Here is a 21,535-nt window from a genome sequence, read left to right as displayed (position 1 = left end):
GGTACGGCCCGTTACGCGGTTCAGTGAATTCGCACGTGGAGTTGTCATAAATATTGCCGTCATTTGTTACCGTTTGGAGGCTCGATCAAAATGGATGGGATATGCACTTGGAATTACCGGGTTGTCTTTTATTTCTTGGCAAAATTACTGGCGGAGTTAATGCTCATTTCTTAACACGTGGATGCGGTAAATGGTATCTTCTGCACCTCATGCATCATCATAGCCGTACGCTACGCTGATCATCGAGATATATTTTTTATGGACCGCGAGATAAATACAAGATGAATAAAACCTGTAGGAATAAATTCCGGCATGGCTCATATGGTGCAGGATATTATTTCTACGCTGCGGTGAATAAAAAAGCGATGGGATGATATATATATATATATTTTAAAATGGATAATCCATATAATTTTAATTTTAGTACGAATAGGAAAATAGCAAATACTGGAGTGTTCTAGATATCTCCTCTTTTCCAACCTATAGAGTATCTTCGGAGTGACTGGCCACATACAAAATCATTCAGTATGTAACCCCATTTGCCACACTGAATATATGTTTAGTCTGAAAGGTCACATTGTCACTCGTCATGGCCCAAATATTCTGAAGCAAGAGATAACTCTTGCCACCACCGCCGGTGCCACCTTGAATTTATCCAATCACAATGGCTAAGTCATTCTTAAGTAGAACTGAACTTGACCGCAGCACTCGCTGAGCATAGAGATAGGATGATATTGGCTGGGATTTAAATATTGTGGAACTTTGACATACTATAAGTTGATTTATACTATATTTGACCTACAAAAACTCATTATTCTTCCAGGGCTTTCCTTCCATGTCTTTTCATAGAAGTTCAGTTTGTTATAGTGGCGACCCAAGATGTGGAAAACCCTTGGCTTTCTTATGCCAAATATTTTATGGAGTGAACCTCCATGACAAGGGCTGTCAATTTTGCTTAGTGGTTGTAGATATCTGAGTTCGACGAAGAAAGATTGGAATCAATAGACAGATGGCCTATGATGATTTCTGCTCCCCTTGTTGAACAAAGATAAGCAGGGTACCTCATCATCATTTCAAACGGCAACAGAACATGCTTTCAAGATGTTTTGAGGAGTGGTTTGATTAACTGAATCAAAATGTCTAAGGAATCCCCACCCAATCCTTGGAAAAAAAATCTGTCTCATGAGAAGCTCTTGCTTGTTAATCTTAAAACAGTTCACTAGGATTCTCCTAGCTTATATTTTGTTTTACATCAGTTATTGACCTGTTTTGTGCCCTTCAACACAATCTATATCAAACAAAGCCACATCTCTCCCTTCTTCCTTATATCTCCAATATTGCTTCATAGCATCCTAATCCACTTATTGCTCCACTCTTTCCACACTTCTTTCTCTCTCTCTCTCACTCTCTCTCTCTCTCTCTACACACGCATACACATACATACATACATACATGTGTCTGGAATTGCATTTTTACTTATGATAATGATAATTATGTTTATTAGTTTAATTTTGTTCGAATTTCTAAGAAAACAGTCCAATTTGTTTTACTTTCTGACTGTAGATATATATCCATCAATGTTTCCCTTCTGGTTCTGTGCATTCAACGCTCTACTCTCTCCTTTCTTAAACCAAAGACCCAACAGCAAGTTTGTCTTTGCTCGTCCAGCAAAAGTCACGTAGAGTCATCTCAGGTAAACCTTTTTGTTATTTTGCTTCCCAGACTTACTCTTATCTACAAAAACAATTTCATCGAATCCTAACGGATATTTCTCTTCTTCTCAGGTATATTCCTGCTGAAGCTATACAAATCAAATACGGTGGCCTGAAACGTGAGAATGATAGGCATAAGTCCTCACACAGGTGCACAATGAGCATATATGTGCATGTTTACGATAAATGCAGCTATCTTCCTTTGGTTGTTTTGATATCTTCAATATCTGAACAGTTCAAATTTCTAGATATCCAGTCTACTATGTAAATGAAAGAATATGGCATCAAAAATAAAGCTGTACTGCCTAGATACTACAACTCGCTAGCATGGTGAAGTCATTCCACAACTTCAGTGACTTTTGATGTCAAATATTCAATGATTCAGAATTCACTTTCCACCAGATCTTAGATTTAAAATATATATATTAAAATAGATACTCTATATATATTAAATATTTTTTAAAGGGCGATATTTTTAATATTTTAAAATAGCCTATGATGGCCTATGTGTGTGTGTATATATATATATATATATATATATAAACAAGGAGCTCCTTATCCTAGCCCAAAACCAACTTTTCTATGAATTATAAAATTGAAACTTGACTTAGTAGCTACATCACTATGCAATTAAAGATTTTAGATTTGATCTTTGGATAGTGCTTTCTAAAAATCTAGAGTTGAATAATTATTGCAATGCGGTGAATCTCATCTCTTTTTTCTCTGAAAAAAATGTTAAAGCTAACCCTAAATTAATTTGTTCTGTAGCTAAATAACTCAACTTTACACAAAATTTTCTGCTTGTCCCTATTAAAACCTATGCACATCAAACTCGTCTCTCCCTTTTCTCTTCAAACTCTCTCTTTATGTATGTATATATATAAATTCATCTTCCAAAAAACTGTTTTAGCTTTTTTAGAAAGCTAAAAACAGTTTTCTAAAATTTTTATCAAATATTTTTATTTTATTTAAAAGTACTTTTTGAAAGGCTAAAATATATTTTTTGGTTCTTTAAAAGTTTGCCTGCATACATCTTAGCCGCACAATTGGCAAAGTATAGAGAGCGGTGTGTTGGAGACTCATTCCGACTAGGGAGTCAGTGCTCTTACATCTGGCGGGAGATGTGTGCTCGAGCTCCTCAGATTCTTCCTTGCATCTCCTAGGCAGTGGGGGACGGATGTAGTATTGATGTTGTCGAGGATAGTTGGTTGGCAGGATTGTCGCTATCCAGATGGCCCACCATGTTCGACTCGGGTGCGACGGCTGGGAGTAGAGTTAGCGACTTATTAGTTCCAGGAAAGTCTAGATGGGATGCTGATCGGACCCATCGCCTCTTTGGCAATGATCTAGCTGAGAGGGTGTTGACTACACCCCTACCCCTGGAGGGGTTGGCGAACATGAGGGTGTGGAGATCGACTGGGAGGGTGAGAGTTACAGTCCGTGATCTCCAGACCATAGTGGACCCAGGGCCTACGAGACAACTGGAGAGTTGGATTTGGTGACTAGGAGTCCGCCCACGTGTGGCTTTGTTTCTGTGGAGGGTGGCATGGGACATTCTTCCTACCAGAGGGATCTTAGCTGAGAGGAGGATCCCAGTACCGGCTGATTGTGAGGGATGCCCGGGGAGAAGGAGACCATCCGTCACGTTCTCTTTACATGCCCGCGGGCACTTCAGGTGTGGGGCCTCGTATTGACCCACCGGCTGACATTCATCTTTACTGAGATCTTTCTAAGCGAGTTGAGGGACTCAGCTCGGAGATTTGACACGGTGGATAGGGCAGCAGTATGGGCTTATGTAGCATATCATATTTAGCTGGACAGGAATGCGAGAATCTTTGAAGGAAGGGGGTTTTATTCGAGATCTGTGGTTTGTAGGGCTCTTGCACGTGCAATTGAGTTGGCAAGCGCTGCAGCTGACATTACACCTGGAGATGATAGGGACATCTGGGGTTCCTCTTTAGCTCTTTCAGCACCTAGGTATACGATGATACTGATGGTATCCTGGGAACCCCCATCCTCTAACTTTCTCCAGGTAAATTTCGACGACAGTGTATCGGCCAGTGGTAGCAGATATGGTGTGGGTTTTGGGATCTAAGACCATGATTCTAAATTGATCATGGCCGGAGGTCGGCACACTTTTGACGGATCTGTTCCTGTAGTGGAGCTGCACGCGGCATGGGAGAGTCTCAGCTATGTTGGAGTACACCTGGGTGTTCAATGGATATTCTTAGAGGGTGACTCATCCACAGTGGTTGAATGGATTCGGTGCCGGCAAATTAGGCTGGACCTGCACCCGCTACTCCGAGACATTTGGAGTATGGGGGAGGAGTTAGAGGTATTTCGGGCTTCGCATGTCTTTCGAGAGGCGAATGGTGCTGCAGACTGGGTCGCCTCCTATGTAGCCCATCATTTGGATCTATATTTTGGGGTATTTGCGATCATGTAATGGAGGCATTAGATTGTGTATTGTTCTGTGGTTGCTTTGGGCTCTCCCGCTGACGAGTGCAGTGAGAAGCCGGTTCAGAAAAAAAAAAAGAAAAAAAAAAAGGCAATTGTTTGGTCCCCGGCCCAAAATTAAAGTACGGCCCGTCCATTCCAGAATTTCTGAGTCGCCAAGTTTGCTTCGCTTCTACCCCTTTCTTTGTCTGCTTCCCAGTTTGGGATCCCAATCAGAGTTCCTCTTCCATCTCGCGGAGGCGATTCTAATGATCCCAATATAAGCCCATATTTCTCCTCTTTCCTCGATGCCGAGGAGCGTGTCGTCTCTTCAGCACGAGAAATTTTTTTTTGGAAAAACATTAGAATCTATACCCTCCTCGCTGCAGCCGGATCTTCTTCCTCTGTTCCACGGAAGAAAACCCTAATTCTTCGATATTGGCCATGGAGGAGACCGCTCCCAAGCCCCGCGAGGAGACGGAACCCGAGACCGGCGAGGCGCCGGGGCTCCCGAACGGAACCGAGGCGGAAGCCAACGAGAGCGGGATCAAGCCCGACGAGGAGACGGAACCCAAGACCGGCGAGGCGCCGGAGCTCCCGAACGGAACCGAGGCGGAAGCCAACGAGAGCGGGATCGAGCCCGCGGGAGAGGCCGGGGAGAGCGCAATCGTGTCGGAAGGAGCGGAAAAAGAGCCTCCGTCGCCTGGCAAAGCCCAACCCCTGAACGGCGAGGGAAGCCCGACGTTTACGATGAGGGAGCTTCTGAATGATCTAAAGGAGGAGGAAAAGGGGCCGGCGGGAAAGGAGAGATCCGGATCCAACGTTAGAGATGCAAAGGAGGACACCACTGCGGCGAGCTCTTCATACAGGTTGCTCTTCTTCTTATTTCTCATTCGCCTTTTCAGCTTGTTAAGCTCGGAAAGGTAGATCTTATAGATATAATTTTATTTTTTGGTTATTTTTGAGGAAATTTATGGATTATCGAGCACTGAATTGATGCTTATAGCCTTTGCTGCCCGCCTGAAATTTAGCTGGTGATATTTGAGTAAAAAGACCGCTTTGGGTCTGTGTTGGGCAATTTCGAGGTCAACTTTTATGCGGAGTAATGAATTATGTCCATAAATAGAAGGCAGAATGTATCGATTCTTGATTCATTATTGATGAATAAAAAAATTGGTTAAAGTTTCAACGATCAGCTTTGCTCGTATTACCACTACAACTGGGAGCTGTTTGTTTGTTCGTTATCATGCATTGACTTCTAATTTCATTTGCTGTCGATTATTTCGTGTGCTTCTTGAACCTTATAATTCAGGGTGCATCAAGTCCAGTGACTGCATTCATGGAGATTGTTAGGATATCTTGATCAGTTTGAATAACCTTAGCTTTTGCATTAAGACTCTTGACCCTTTCAGCTGTCTTCTTATTTTCCAAGTGTTTATGCATGCCTGTAATAAAGACTGATCCATCGTATATTGATTTAGCACGCTGTTTGGGATTCAAACATATCATAAACCATAGAAGTTGAGCTCATAATGGCTTTCATACCAGCGAAAGGAGATTCATGTCAGCATTCTTAAGTCATTCTATACAAAAAGTTGAGGGCTAAGCCCGAAAAACTGTTAATAAACAACATCATTAACCTTCTTCACAAGCATTTCAAGTTCTGCTTTTGACAACTGATCTACTCAAATCACATGGATCGGGTAATAGTTATATATTTTTCTTTCACACAAGGCCATCTTCTTGATAAACAATCTTTAACATCGATTGCATTAAGATCATCAATGACAAAATTTCTAGCGAGCACATCGCATGTTGAGTGAGTTTATCGGTGCCATCAGGTTAGGGGTGTTTGAGCTCTTGTGTTTCCCTTTAACGGGAGAGCGCTTGTTTGCTAATAAATCATGCATATCCATTTGTTTTTAATTCTTTACCTGTCAACTTTCTGTTAAAAAATTCTTCTATGTCATCTATTATGTGTAGAAATGTGCATTTCCCTTAAGTGCAATTTCCATGACACTGGAGTACTTCAGGGTCGCCTTAATGATCTTTTTTTTCCTTTTTTTTGGGGGGTGGGGGGTGGGTTGGGGGGGGGGGGGGGGGGCGGCTTGTTCAACACCTATTCTTTATCATGTTATCCTCTTGATCATGTTCGCTCACATGTTTTCCTGCTCTCAGGGATTTATTATATCCTGTTTTTTCTTAATATGGATTACAATTAGAGGCTTGTTTGCCTCATATCCTGCATCATATGAAAAAATCCATGGGAAAAGGGTGATAGATTTACAGTTTCCTCACAATTTCCATTCTTATTACATTTCAGCCAAGATGGCTTACAACAACATTATTTAGGCCAGAATGATGTTGCCATGGATTTGATCAATAATGTCACTGGGGTGGATGAGGAAGGTCGCAATCGCCAACGAATTCTTGCTTTTGCTGCTAAAAGGTATATTTCATTATTATTCTATCATTTTGTTGTTGAAGTTCTAGCATCCAGTATCCTTTTAAAGTGATTCCTGTACAAGTGTCCTTTAAGTTTCATTCTTATCATGGTCTAAGCCTACCAAATTTACGGACAGCATGTCTTGTCTTAAATGGAATGTTCATTTTGATGCTTGAATTTAGTTTCTCACCGATCCCCTTATTGGTAGGTATGCTAGTGGCATTGAGAGAAACCCAAAAGACCATGACGCATTTTACAATTGGGCACTAGTACTCCAGGTATGGTTCTGAACTTCTGATTGCTTAAATTCTCCATATGCAGTACTTATAAGTTTCAGTAATAATTGATGAATGCATAGTGCTAGTATTATTTGTAGGTTTCATTATGGTACTTGAAGGTATTCTTGGGTATATTATGATGGGAAATGACGTGACTGATTAAAACACACACACAAGCCTTTCTTCTTACATGTATAACCATAACCATAACCAGAACCAGAAACATAACCATAACCATTAAGCTTTGCCCCATATTAGCCTTTTTGACAACCTACTTGCTTATGACATGTTGAACAAGTTTGTTGGGACATGTGCATGTAGCTACTTACTCTACATATTAGCATATGCCATACTGTTTTGTCATTTGTAGGCATAGAAATTAAATGGGTATTAAGCATGCAAACTTCAATCTATCATGCAGATATCACAAAAAAGAGAGAGCATGCAGGACGTATATTGTATGATGTATACAAAGGATACTCTATCTATCATAAGATACATATTCTAACTTTAGTTGAATGTGCAAATAAGTATTGATTAACAAGTATCAGCAAACTGAACCACTACTAACTAGTTCGTGAGCATGGTCTTATTTTGCTGTTCAATCTTTCAAATCATTTTTCTCCCATTTTATTTGAAAAAAGTTCCCATGCCTTAGTTGCTTGATGTGCCACCAATTTCATTCTATAGTCCAATGGATTCCTTAAGCTCTGTTCAATCAGATCTATTATGAATACTTATATAATACCTGTTGAAAATGCCTAAGTTTAATCTTTCTTTTACTAACAACTTCTGAGCTATAGATTTCAGGATCATACTGCTCTAAGTTTGTACAATTTTTTTCGCTAGTGGATGGTGAAGCTAGGTAATTAAATTATAACCTACAAAATCTGGATGTTGAGATACTAATCAACTAATGATTGTCTGCATCAGTGAAACATGAGATACCTGCAAATGAATGGGCAAGCCTAGTAACACCATTCATATGTATGTTGCTCTTTGTCACTTAGACAATGTTCCATTGATGAACCTTAATTCTTTTTTCTTTGGCTTTGAAAATCTCTTTCCATTTAACAAAAGATTCCCCATCACCGACACAAGTGGGTAAGGTTGGATCTTATACTGCAGTCCTGTTTCTTCATAGGAGGAGCTTTGGTTTCGATAACATTGTGCATTATTCTTTGCAGGCTTTAGTGCAATAATTAGCAAGCATAAAGTTCTAATATCATACAAAGCACTATATTTGATATTTCATATTCAATGCTCTATTACTAATTAAGCACAAATGTGAATGGATAGTATACCTGTCACTAGCAACTGTTATATAGTTGTAATAGATTAAAATGGGAATTGAAGGATGTTACTCTAAGCAAATCTCTGCACCATTAACTTTAAATAAGAAATCCTAGGTCACTTAGCCTTATTATTATTGTGATTGTCATTATTAGCAATTGCTAAGATTAGAAATGATGAATGCATTGTTATTTCTTTAAATAGATGTAATTTGTAAGTATACTCTTTATTTGTCATTCTATATCAATGCAGGAGAGTGCAGACAATGTCAATCCGGATTCCAGTTCTCCTTCTAAAGATGCTTTACTTGAGGAGGCTTGTAAAAAGTATGAAGAAGCTATACGGCTTTGCCCTACACTTCATGATGTAAGTATCTCAGTCCACTTTATTGTTATAGTCCCATTTCTAAAAATTTGCCTGACTTCACTAGCAGATTATATATTCAAGTTTCTTGAAATATTTGCCTTCTCCTGTTGATTCAAGATGTTGTTGCAATAAAATATTTATCATTAATTTGTCATAAACTGCAACTCCAGCTTGCACCATTAGACTTCCATATACTTATGGTCATTTAAAAGGTGAATAGAATATTAAGGCTGTCCCTGTATGTGTAAGTGTACAGACAGATTTACATATATACAGGCCATGGCAAAACATTTAACATCACAAGCCTGCACATATCTCTGACATCTTATAGTCGGTATGTTAAGTTCACGAGCGACTGAGACTGTGCTTTTTCAAACATACTCTATTAGTAACATCTTGTGTTAGGCAAGTAATGGAAAGACTTGGTGAGAAGAAAGGAATGTGCTTATGTTTTATACAGCTTGGAGAAAAACATATGATTGACTACCGTGACAGATAATCTGGTGGTCTTTATGTAGGTGTGGAAAAAGTTTACAATGTGATGACTGCTAATATTGCACTTTCCTTGTTTCCAAGTGAGGTTGTTCATGCTTTCAATAAACTATGTGTCACATTTTATTAAAGGGTTGTGTCTGTATCTATCTTCAGCTTCGAGAGTTCTTATATAAGAATGTCTTTTCTTTAGATTAGGGAATTTTCAGAGGAAGAATAAAATGTTTCATAGCTGCAGTCCTTCTCGTATGCTTGGATGTATCATCAGGGAGAAAAATGTCACATCATGCAAGTCAAGTTCCTCTTAGGTTCCCCTGTCTGGGCATGTTAATGTCCTAGCTGAACTTATCTATTTAATATCTTATCCTACTAGTATAACTTGTTGCTTTTGAGTTGTTCTGCACTGCTAAAATGTCATATCATGCAAGTTAAGTTCCTTTTAGGTTCCTCTCTCCGCACAGGCTAACATCCAAGTTGAACTTATCTATGTAGTATCCTATCCTACTAGTGTAACTCGTTGCTTTTGAGTTGCTCTGTCTTGTTACTGGTACAATCATTGGTTTAAATGTATTATAAATTCAAAACAAGCACAGATCTAGATGGTGACTGGCCTTATTTCTTAGTCTACATTTCTTTGTATACGTTGACCTTTGCATATGATCTGTTCAGGTTGCTTACCAGCTTTTCGTGTTTTGCTAAATCATTATTCTTTCATCAGGCATATTACAATTGGGCCATTGCTATCTCTGACCGGGCTAAAATGCGTGGTCGCACAAAGGAAGCTGAGGAACTGTGGAAACAGGTTGAACCTTATTGACATTTTAAATTTTGTACCATTAGCATTTTGGTTATTTAATTGCTGATAGTAAACACTTTTCAACCTTGCGATGTATATGTTCCTTCTGGATGACATAATCATGATAGTCATAAGTTGGCCATAGGCTTTTCTTACTGACTAATGTTACTATTGTTGCCTTTCTAATTTCACAAAGTGTCATTATGTCATGTTTCAATGCAATATCACAATCATCTTTTCTGATGATATTTTTTATAAACCTATTTATAAAATATCATGACCCAGACCTTTTTGTAATTTGTCGATGCAAATGGATCAAGAACCGGTGGGACCGTGGGACTGTGGTTTCCATTAAAAAATTGAACAATTATGTAGCTTTTGTCCATAACTTAATCGAGATCCTGCTCAAATTATGATGAGGAAAATACAATGTTATCAAAATGGTATATATCATCCAATACAGTATGATATGGAATAGTGCTTAGATCCTTGCTCAATCTCTGGCAATTAACATATAATTTCTAGGACATTAGTTGTTCAGAATTTCTGATCATTCAGTCAGATGTTACTTATCCAGTCCATTATTATGCTATGAGATGATGAATACTGCAAGTTTATAATTTTATGACATTGCGTTGGTAACTATTTCTTTATTGTTGTTCAGCCTGACACATCTATCCAGATTCCAGAGGATACTTCTTAGATGCATAGTGTCATAGTCTTTCAATTTCATTACTAACATCTGAATTTTCGGATGCAGGCAACAAAAAACTACGAAAAGGCTGTTCAACTCAACTGGAACAGTCCTCAGGTATGCTATATGCAGTCACCTGTCATCCTTGCATTGTTATTCTCAATTGTATTATTTGATTTGCATTTTCCTGTCTCTGTTTGTACTATGTTTTTCTTTCCATGGCAAGCTATTATACCTGGTATATGTAAAATTTAACTATATTCTCGTTACTACTATTTGATGGAGACAACGCTTATGAGCAGAGTTTGTCTCTGAAGTTTGTCATTGCATTTAGTGGTGTAATCTTATTTATCCAAGAAAATAATCTTAAATCCTTCTGGGTGAACAAGCTGAGTTTAATAGTTGACAAGTTTATATCAAAACTCTTTATCAAAGACGTAAATGCATATGAACTATTCATCACTGCATATGCCAATCTTATGCATGACGTTGTGCATAGAAGATAGGTTACCAGATATTGAAGTTGTTCCAAGATCTATTGAAACTTGAAATATTTAATGTTTTCTGTGTTTCAGTACAAGTGCCATGCTTATCTAGGTTCATTTTATGAATGTTTCTTTTCATGCCACTTATGAGATTCGACAATCATGCAGTCAAGGACCTGATATTTGTATTGTAGACATTATTCAGCAGGACATCCAAACCATCAAATTATTTGTGCCTGGTAATTAGTAGATCTTGTTTAGCATCTAATTGGGATAATGACTCTAGAAATTTAATGGATGACAAAAAATAAAAATAAAAAAGATATTGCAATTTTCCATAACAAAACCTCCAGTGGGGCTAAAAAATGCGGTACTTATCTTTGTGCATTCTTGAATCATGTATATCCTTCTAAAACTTATATAAACTTCCGTCCTGGCCTGTGCTGTCTGTAATCCTAGTAAACTTTCCATTTTGTCCTGGAGTTCGTCCTTGAGTAGAATTTGAACATTTTGTCTTGGAGTAGAATTTGAACATTTTAGCCAATGCTGAAGTTCTCCCATGGGTAATATATGTCAAAATAATATGAATGGAATTTGCTTTGCTAGAGTTTTGTAGGAAATTCTGTGTGCTTGAGCAAAATGCTTGTGAACAATCAAGCATTGTATTTCCACACTCATATGCATCACATTTTACTATGTAAACCCATTAGTAGCCTGTGAGCTTCACTGAAGGAGTGGAGTCAGAATATAACATTTCTATTAACCAATTTTTTCCTACAAGTGGCCAAAATGCTTGTATTCCATGTGATAAGAAGGCTTCCCAAGCAAGTTAAGTTTTGGCTTCTAGGATCCCATCATGACTAAGTTGGACTAAGAATATGAACAGAGCAGACAAGCTTTTTTGGTGGCACGTTGAACAATACTTGATTTGAACTATGGCAAGGAGCTTTGAACCAAGGAAGGGAGATAAAGCATCTGGTTAACAAATAATGTAGATTAAGAAAAAAATTATGCACCCAAAAGTTCTAAGTTTCTTACATTCCGTGGAGCTTCTAATCCAGCAAATCTCCTTTGTTTTCTGAAGTATTCCACTTGGTACTGATTTATTTGGTAATGAAAGGAAGTGGAGAACTTGGATATCATTTTTTGCATTTTGATCCCTTTCTGCTTGGTTGTGCATGAAGTTGATTCATACTAATGAAGTCCATGTGGGCTTCAATCATTACTTGCTAGTTATCAACAGAAATAGTGAGGATCAGTATGTTGCAGGCAAAACTAAACCGACACTTTTTGATACTTAAATCCTAATACATTCTGGTGAAATGAAACAAACATTTCTTACTAGTTCCCATGCAAGTTTCATATCAGTACTTGAAACAATCAGATATATTTCAGCTGAAACTTTATAGCATGGTAACATTGTTGGTATCAGCAATCATGCTCCATGAATTCAGACAATAGGATTGATAAGTGAGTTTTCATTCCTGTAGTTCCTGACATCATTTAGTTAGTCTTTCTAGAATAGTTCAACCCATATGTTGGCAACTGGGAGAAACTGTGTTCTTCTGCATGTATAGTGCTCAAAGTTGTGCACAAGATCTTTGCTTCTTCTTCGTTTGGTGCATTTTTTTTCTTTTCGATTAACTTTATTTCTCCATCATTTTTTTAGTACAGGTATTTCTCTTCAAAAAGTTTGACTTATAATAATTTAAGTGTGTACAATAATATTACTACTAAATTAAAACTGATGAACCCTTATGTTAATTCTCTTGTTCTTTGATTGCAGGCACTTAACAACTGGGGTCTTGCTTTACAGGTATGGTTATATTCTAGTATGCATGCATTATCTTCCAAAATCTATTAAGTTCTTGGTTGGAAGCAATTTTGTTAGTGGTTCCATTTTTACTATCTGAAATTTCTGAATTATCTTGTTATCACTTAGATTACTTTTAATTAAAATACAAGCAATGCAGGAACTCAGTGCAATTGTTCCTGTTCGAGAGAAGCAGACTATTGTTAGAGCAGCGATAAGTAAGGTAAAATTATCAACTTGAGGCACGATACCTAATTACGTACCTTGATTATATTCACCTGCAATTGCCTTTTTCTATGTATGTTTCTGATAAACATATTTTCTTGCTTTATTTTTCAATATTGCATCACTTATGCTATGTTGGCAGTTCCGTGCTGCAATCCAACTACAATTTGATTTCCATCGAGCAATTTACAATCTTGGGACTGTTCTGGTTAGTATCCAGTGTTCTATTACGATCTTTTGAGTAAATATCAGTGTCTTGCCTTGTAAGAATCCCTTGCTTTTTTTTTGATATACTATCACAATGGAAATACAAGGGCAACATTCTTTGTTTTTAACTGAGTTAGTTAATGACAGATGGATCTGATCTTTGTACTGCCTGTCATATTGCAGTATGGGCTAGCAGAGGACACTTTAAGATCTGGGAGACCAGCAAAAGAAGTCTCTCCTAACGAGCTGTACAGCCAATCAGCTATTTATATTGCAGCTGCTCATGCTCTGAAGCCAAATTACTCGGTAACATTCCTTCATCTTAAATTTCCTCCATTATTCTGACTATTTCTTAGATTGCAATAAGAAGATATGCAGTTTACATATAATCTTATACTAGTGGTGGGTTCAATTATTTAGTAGATCTTAGAGAATTTGTTTAAGCCTAAGGAAAACCTCTGAAATTTCACATTTTACTGGCATGGCTATTAAGTGAATATGAGGCCAATGGGAGGTATTCTTGGCTTTTCTGAAGGTGACAAAGATTGCTGTATTCTTGGAAGAACATCCATGTCGTATTCATAGGTTTGGAGACAGAGGGTAAGTCTGAATATAGTGAAAAAAGAATAAGGTACCTATTTCACTTACTGGTACCGGAATGCAAATACAAAGTGCCACATCCAGGTGCCCCTTTTATGTCTACAGCACTTTTTAGAGTAACTTGATGCATGGTGGCTATCTATGCAATATAAACATTTCATTTTTACTGTTACACTAAGTTGACTTGTCAAATGCATGAGTTAGTGAACAAAGTATATTTCATATTATCTGCAATAAATAGGGGGCCTAGCTCAAACACTTCGAGGGAATCTGTGATAGTAGGTGCGATTGATAACTGATGTATTAACACTTACACTTAGGTATCCCCTCAAGAGTTAATTTCAAATTTATATCAAGCTTTAACATTTTATACTTGTGTAAGTACAAAGATCCATTCTCGGAGTGACTAAGAGGGTTGTGACCATTTTCTGTTGTACTCGATTGTGCACAGGTGTTGCTGCACCCAGAACTTTCCATGAATATCTGGGGTGGCACTTCTGCCTTCAAATGCTTTATTCTTGCATTCCTTTTAGAAACTAAACTTTTTCCTTGTTCCTAATGTCTTGCGGAATGAGATTGAACTGGTTGAATTTTTCTACAAGTGAGTTTCAGCTATATATTTGGCTTATTCCTTTAATGGGATGTGTTGCATTTAATCTAATCCAATTTCTGTTTCTGGACTGTCATGAACTTAAGATTAGATACTGATGGGGTCATGTGATGTTCTCAATGTTTTACCTTAGCTGGTGTGCATGGTATGCCGTACGGGGCATACCGTACCGTACCAGCTCGATACCGGTATCTGGTACGGATAGTATACCGACACTCGGTACGTCAAAAAATTTTATACCATACCGTACCGACACTGTGCTAGTGTGGCACTGGTATAAGATCCGGTACTGAGACGGTGAACCATACTGGTGTGTTTGCCAAACCATGTTAATTGTTTTTTCTTTCCGGTCTACTGCCATGCCATTGGATAAGTCCTTGATTTCAAGGAAGGCTTTAGTTTGTTCTCTCTTGAGGAATCTGAGTTTGTTCTTTGATTGTTGATATGTTGCCCATTGTTCATCTGTCTTTTCTCTTCATGCTGGTGAAAAGTGATCAACTTGTTCAATTTCAATTTCTCTATCACTTCTCTCTTTTGGGCTACTAGAATATATTTTCCTTGATTTCAATAAAAGCTTTAGTTTGTCCTCTCTTGAGGACCGTGAATTTGGTGTTTGATTGTCCAAATGATGGCCATTTTTCATTTTCCCCCTCTTCTGCTGGTGAAAAGCAATCAACGCGTCCAGTTTCAGTTTCTTTATTGCTGCTTGCTTTTGGGCTATTGGAAGATGTATTTTGACTTAAAGTTCCATCTTGAAGTGTATCTGCATCTTTTTGTTAAAATAAAACCTTAGCAAGAACTTTAACCAAACTGACTAGCTATAGCTGGAGACATTTGGATCATACTGTTTTTTTTATTGCCGGTCCATACATAACCATCCATTCTTATCCCAACTATTTGGGTTCCATGGATAATGATTTGCTGGTCCATTGCTTTAATTACTTAAAAAAGATCATCATTTGATTTATTGAGACATTTTCCGACACGTTTGATCAGCTCTTGTGAATATTTCAGCACTTGCATATTTTCTTGGTTGTTTTTTTTCCAGCCAGCTGGCTGGAATCAGTACAACACTCTTTGTTCTCTTTTAAAGCCTCTTGTTTTGGCTGTTTTAGGATTCTTATTCTTTTTCGACCTGTGGAACTTTGTTCTATTATTCAAAAGAGTTTCAAGAGCAGTTTTCTGTTGTAATTTGGAATTTGAAGGTTGTTTGACATCTTCTCTATCTCTGTTTTTTTGGTTGAAGACCATTGAATTTTAATGCTTAACTGATTTGATTTTCACTGCTTCACCTTCTGGTTGTTGTGGAAACTACAAGGTCCACTTTTTTTTGCTTTGGTCCTATATAGAAGCTAGCATCTATGATTTTTCACAAATTCATTTGATCATTTCATGATATTTTATTAGTGTAGTCGGATCGTTGACTCTCTAAAGAATATTTCTCACCATTTTTTATGGTTAATGGTTTTTTCCTTCTGCCCATTTAAGTTTTATGTCATGATCTTTGTAAACCCATTGGATGGTTGCTCTTTAGTTTCATGAGCTTAACTTGCAAACAAAAATGGAAATCTCTATACTTGCCAGCTGGCTAATATAGGTTTTCTTCCCCTATTTTGCATAATTTTGCCTCTTCAAGGAATTCGACAGCAACTTCTAGAGGTTGATGTTAGGTTGACCACTGATCATAAATTCCGCTTTATTTTTCTAGAGAGCCTTCTTAGATCTTTTCTGTATAGCCAGTTTCATATGATGATAATGTCTTTTTGCATTGTTTTTGGGTTTGGTTGTATCCACCTCAAGTTGTTGGAGGGTATTTGAGAAAGTCTAATTGTTTATTCCCTCTCCTTGATATATATGTTAAGCATGCACTCCACTTATGCAATCTTTCATGTTTAAATCTCTTATGGACTGTATCATGTAGAGTTTATGCACAGTCTCTGTGCTTGCACCACTTAGAGGGTTGTTCTCCTTCCTGTGAGTTGCTCTCAACTATTTGTGTATGGCTATGCTATAAAATGGAGCAATGCAGTCACTCAAACACTTTTTAGTTTCATATAGCAAGTGTGTTTAAACCATAGCTTTTCTTTAAACTTGATATTACTTCTTGCTGGTAGTAACTATGCAAGTTCATGTTCTTGGAGGACAACATGCATTTCATGATTGGGTAGTGTTTTTGCCCTTCTATTTGCTAAAAGAGAAAAACCGTGCTGTTTCTTTATAAACAAATCAATACTTATCATGGAAACTATAACTATAGCTAGGTGCTCTTTAAGTTATTTTCATTTGTACGACAAATTTCTGAGCTAATTTCTTTTTGCAATTTCTAATTGAAGATTATGACCATATTATGAAAAGCTAATTTGTTGTTGCAGAGATTCTAATTGCCAATATTATATTAGACTTCATTTTCATTTGTTTACATCCATGCAGGTTTACCGCAGTGCCTTGAGACTAGTTCGTTCTATGGTTAGTAGGGATTCTGCTATTGTCTTTTTGAAATTATCTTATTCAAGCATTCATATTTATATGCTAGTCTTAATACATTGCTTATTCAATTGACTACTACATAATAGCATAATTACCATTTAGTTTCTGCTTAATAAAGTTAGACAAAAACACCCAAGAGATGGCTGCATTCATCTATTTTTTTTTGTAGCACTAAATATTCGTGTGTTAATTCCTCCACATTGATACTTGCATGCTAGGAAGCTCTGATACCGCAAAAAAACACCCAAGGCTATACCCAATAAGTATGGGATATGGTTACAGCCTTGATATAGATCCAATACATGCCCCATATAGACAAGAAGTATCCTGAATTTTCTATGGTTAAAATAGGATTTAGATGCTCCTCAAATGTGTCCAAATACTTTCTGGATATTTCTAGGATATGTCCAGAAACTTCTAGGATACCTTAGGATATTTCTAAGATCAAGGTTTGCTGTATTGACCCATACCGTACTGGTAAGGTGCTGGCATAGTACTGAGGTTCAGATTGGTAATGTGCTTGATAATTACAGAGCTTTCTTTCATGAAGGCAAGCAATCAGCTGAATGGATTGCTGGAGTAAGTGTATTTGAGGGAGATAATGACAACCGGTGGACTGACCAACCCATGCATGCAAAGAGAGTTGTGCTCAGGCTGATTGCAATTGATGTATGTATGTATTCCTTGGAAATAATTAGAGGGGCTTAGCCCCACACTGCTTCCAAAAAAAGAATCGAATATTATTGCCATGTCTTCAGGTGAGGAAATGAAACTATAATATGTTTTTTAATGTTTGAAATTTTATATCTGCTATAAGTCAGACCAAGGTTGAGCTAGACTTGGAGCTTCAAGGATTTGCAAGATATAATGTATACTGTGGCTGCTTGAGATGTTGACTGTTTTTTTTTATGTGCGGACATATCTACATGCCTGGGTCCTAAATTCCTGTTACTGAATTTGCTATCTAGTATTATAGAAGCCTACTAATATGATTATCCAATCAAGTATTTTCAACCCTTGATCCAAAAAACAAGCCTTATTTTTTTTATTATATTTTCATTTGCACAATTTGCCAGTTCTAGTGACACTTAAAATCATCACAGTTCATACCCTGTAGTAAGTCCTAAAGCCTGAATAAGTTGTAATATTGTTATGTCTCCCATTTAGTTTGGAAGATTTTGGGATGCATCAGATGTTTATTTCTTGTGTAGCCATTATGGTTCAAGTTATGCCCGTCTTTGATGTCTTTTTTTTTATCATGATGTGTTTTCCTCACAGCTACCTCTGCCCTACCTAAAAGTGGGATATTTAACTGCACCACCTGCGAAGAACCCCATTGCACCTCATAGAGATTGGGAAAGATCCCAGTTTGTTTTGAATCATGAAGGACTTCAACAGGTTAGATTGCTTTTTTATTCTAAATTTAATAACAGATTGTTGAGGGCAATGGAATCTGTGTAGATGTTCTTGCCCAAATTCTTTTTATATTGGAAGCTACTGGTACTGTGTTATAAGTCATAGAAAAAGGTCTATTTTCTTATGTTTTCTTCTTGGTTTGTTTGTTATATCAGAAGTCGAGGCTATTCAGTTGCAATTTTTTAATTAAAATAACATACCCCCATGTCAGTTCTTGCCTCTGCCACTGTTTCATGATATATGTTTATGTATTTTAGTTGCCCTTCATAACATGTAAAAAACTGAGTTGAATTATTAGTGCAAATCACATCAGTGGTTCTGCATGTGATTCAAGTTTTTCTATTATCTCTAATGAAAATAAATAGATACTCATTATCTTTCTAGCGAAAGATTGAGAGTCACCTAATTAATTTACATATTTTTACAAAACACTTATCTACTGCCAGTAAATAGCAGTAGAATGCTTCTTCCCCTAAATGACGGGAAAACCATAGAAATGATGGAAGAACTACTCCTGTCAAACACTTAGGAAAACGTATCTCAGGGTTTGAACACAGGACCTTCATTCAGTAGCAGAAGGTTGCAAGTATTGACTATAGCCTCATCTGCCAGAAGAATGCTCTTTTAATCTTCAAGCAATCCAAGTCAAAGTTTCTAATTGTTCGTCAAGCAAGATTGCTGTAAAAACTAAACTAATAGAAAAATTTCTGCTTTTTGTTGAATAATTGTGCACACGTAAAGAAAGGAGTAGATACCTCTCGAATAAAGCAAAGCATGAAGATGTGTTCAGTTGTTTCTTCCATCGGTAGGCATATGTCATATCTTTCATATTGACCCTCTTTATATGAAGTTACAATTTCAGATTGTGTTTATCCTGCGATACATTTGCTATGATACATCATCTTGTCAGGAAAGTGAAGATCATGACTGAAAATTGCAGTTCTCATTATGCCTATGAACATTAACATGCATTACTTTGCTTTGATGCATTAGCATGTCTGGATATGCTAATGCAGCGTAACATCAATATTTTCTCAAGCAAAACATCATGAGCTTTTTTAAATTTTGTAAACCCTTTTTAGTTTCTGGAACAAACAAAGACCCAAGCAGAAGTGACCCAATAGATGGATCAGGTCCGCCAGTATGTGGAAATTTTAGGAGATGGTCAAAAAAGCAGAAAAGAAGGAAATTCAGTCAGCCAACTAACTATAAATATGTTTTTACATATTCTCCTAGTCTTTTAGCATGAAAGAAATCATGTCATGTTTCTTATCTTAATGACTTTTCTTAATTGAGGAAGTGTTGTGCTTTGTTGCTGATATTGAGCTAATCATTCTAAAAGTGCTGTAATTTGTGACTTTATCCACCTATAATTTGATGTTGCTTGTAGTCAATTTGACTGAGAACTTTGGCAGATAATTTACTAGTCTTCTGTATGAACACAAAATATTGGGAACTCTTATTTCATTGTGTTTCCAGGCAACAGGTTCTTTCCTTATACATGCATATCAGCATCTGATGATTTCATAAGGAGGCAGTAATTTAGAAAATATTTTATAGAAATGTTTATTTGGTGCTAATGACTGCCACTTATATTCCAACTTTCAGGTCACTAAGGGCGACAAACAATTGTCACAAAGCCCCTCTGCCAGGCTGCAAGGATCTGCACATGATGATAAATCACTAGTTAAAGTTGATATTCCAGATATTGTCTCTGTATCAGCATGTGCAGACCTAACCCTGCCACCAGGTGCAACCCTTTCTATAGATACAATTCATGGATCTGTATATCTGGTAAGAAATTCCCTCCAAATGCTGCTAAAAGCTCTCAGCATTTAGATAATGAATTTGTTTCATATATTCTCATTTTGTTCGTCCTCCTCATGTAACCACCATCCTTGTTTCTCTTATGTCTGAGAACTGAATTCCATTTATTTCTGTGCAAGTGTCTGATATGGTTGAATTCATGGTCAATTCGACTCACAAGCAGTCTCATTTGTGTGAATGTGAGAATAGTTATGGTCCAATTCAGATCTGAATTTGATGACCATAGGATCAATAACCTCATACTTATCTGCTACTTGTATGCATGATATTTTGGTAGCTTTGCTTTAATTTATGCACAACAACGCAGATTTTATACTATTAAATAATTAAGGACCCTATATATTATTAGGTTATGATCTGCTAAGGTTCAATTCATACCTAATAAAAAATTTAATGTGGTTACTGGATAAGATTTATTGCTGATCCAAATTTAGGATTTGACAAAAGATTGTGACCATCTGGCTAAATCTCATTTAATCCTCAGCAGTCATATCACTTGAAATGGTTTCAAGGATAAAAATTTGTGCATTCTAGGGCTAGAAGTGGCTGGGCCACCCTTGAACAAGCACAAACTCTGGCCTTCATATTGTTTTGTGAAGGAGATCATCTTTTTTTCATTCAAGTGTGAATACTGATATGTAGCAACTATTCTGATACCAGGTTGCTGACACATGGGAGTCTCTTGATGGATGGTTAGATGCAATCCGGCTTGTTTACACCATTTTTGCAAGAGGAAAGAGTGATGTTCTCGCAGGCATTATAACTGGTTGATTCTTCGGTTTTGCATCAGCTAGACCTGAGATGCCAAGTGATTTGTGTCCATTTTGGTGGTTTAATGATGCTTGAATATTTGATCATGCATGTCTTCTACAATGGTTTTTGGATGCACCGGTAATTTTGTATACTTTCCCGCTGTATTATAGGTGAAGGAATGAAGGGGAATACATAGTGGTAAGCATATCATTGAATATTTATACAGCAGCAGCTTGGGGATTTGATTGAATTAAAGCTAAATAATGATTTATTTCACAAAAAAATTGAGAAAGTTTGCCTAGCTTTATGCCCTGCAATTTTTAGTGATGTCTTCGTGGGCCATCTTATTTTGTGCGACCATGACTTCTTTTTGCTAGTGACACTGTGACAGTAGCATTACTGATGAAATATCTTCATTTGGATAGCCCCAGGATAAATTAGGAGGTATAATTGTAGTCCGTCGAAATTTTCTTTTGTTCATTATCTTTGGGCAATTCTTAACATTAAACATCTTACAAGAATCAGCCCTCATAAGCCTCTCTAAGATTTTGTGTAACAAATTAACAAATCTGTGTAGCCACACCATAGAAGAAAAACTT

General features: G+C 37.1%; 1 protein-coding gene across 2 annotated transcripts; it reads left to right on the top strand.

Annotated features, from left to right (window-relative positions):
- Positions 1-4,158: 4,158 nt before the first annotated feature.
- Positions 4,159-21,220, top strand: LOC103707728 (protein HLB1-like). Of its 2 annotated transcripts, XM_008792336.5 has the most exons (14): positions 4,159-5,017; positions 6,472-6,597; positions 6,803-6,872; positions 8,418-8,531; positions 9,742-9,825; positions 10,580-10,630; positions 12,785-12,814; positions 12,972-13,034; positions 13,179-13,244; positions 13,427-13,549; positions 16,884-16,919; positions 18,219-18,338; positions 19,965-20,150; positions 20,844-21,220. In XM_008792336.5, exons 1-14 carry the CDS (start codon positions 4,593-4,595, stop codon positions 20,952-20,954), a joined length of 1,605 nt encoding a protein of 534 aa, XP_008790558.1. In that variant the 5' UTR covers positions 4,159-4,592; the 3' UTR covers positions 20,955-21,220. The 2 variants fall into 2 exon arrangements, with proteins under 2 accessions (XP_008790558.1, XP_088579862.1); XM_088723736.1 differs by lacking the exon at positions 16,884-16,919 and having other exon boundaries at positions 4,256-5,017.
- The last annotated feature ends 315 nt before the right edge of the window (positions 21,221-21,535 follow it).

The sequence above is a fragment of the Phoenix dactylifera genome, chromosome 6 (assembly GCF_051530095.1).
Source record: "Phoenix dactylifera cultivar Ajwa chromosome 6, Ajwa_hap1_PhDact_Kaust_v1.1, whole genome shotgun sequence".
Classification (NCBI taxonomy): domain Eukaryota; kingdom Viridiplantae; phylum Streptophyta; class Magnoliopsida; order Arecales; family Arecaceae; genus Phoenix; species Phoenix dactylifera.
This window is presented reverse-complemented; position numbering and strand designations above follow the sequence as displayed.

Coding starts and splice junctions, on each gene's coding strand:
- LOC103707728 (XM_008792336.5), top strand. CDS start 4,593: ATGGAGGAGACCGCTCCCAAGCCCCGCGAGGAGACGGAACCCGAGACC. Junction 12,815..12,971: donor ACTGGGGTCTTGCTTTACAG/GTATGGTTATAT, acceptor CAAGCAATGCAG/GAACTCAGTGCAATTGTTCC. Junction 18,339..19,964: donor ATCATGAAGGACTTCAACAG/GTTAGATTGCTT, acceptor TCCAACTTTCAG/GTCACTAAGGGCGACAAACA.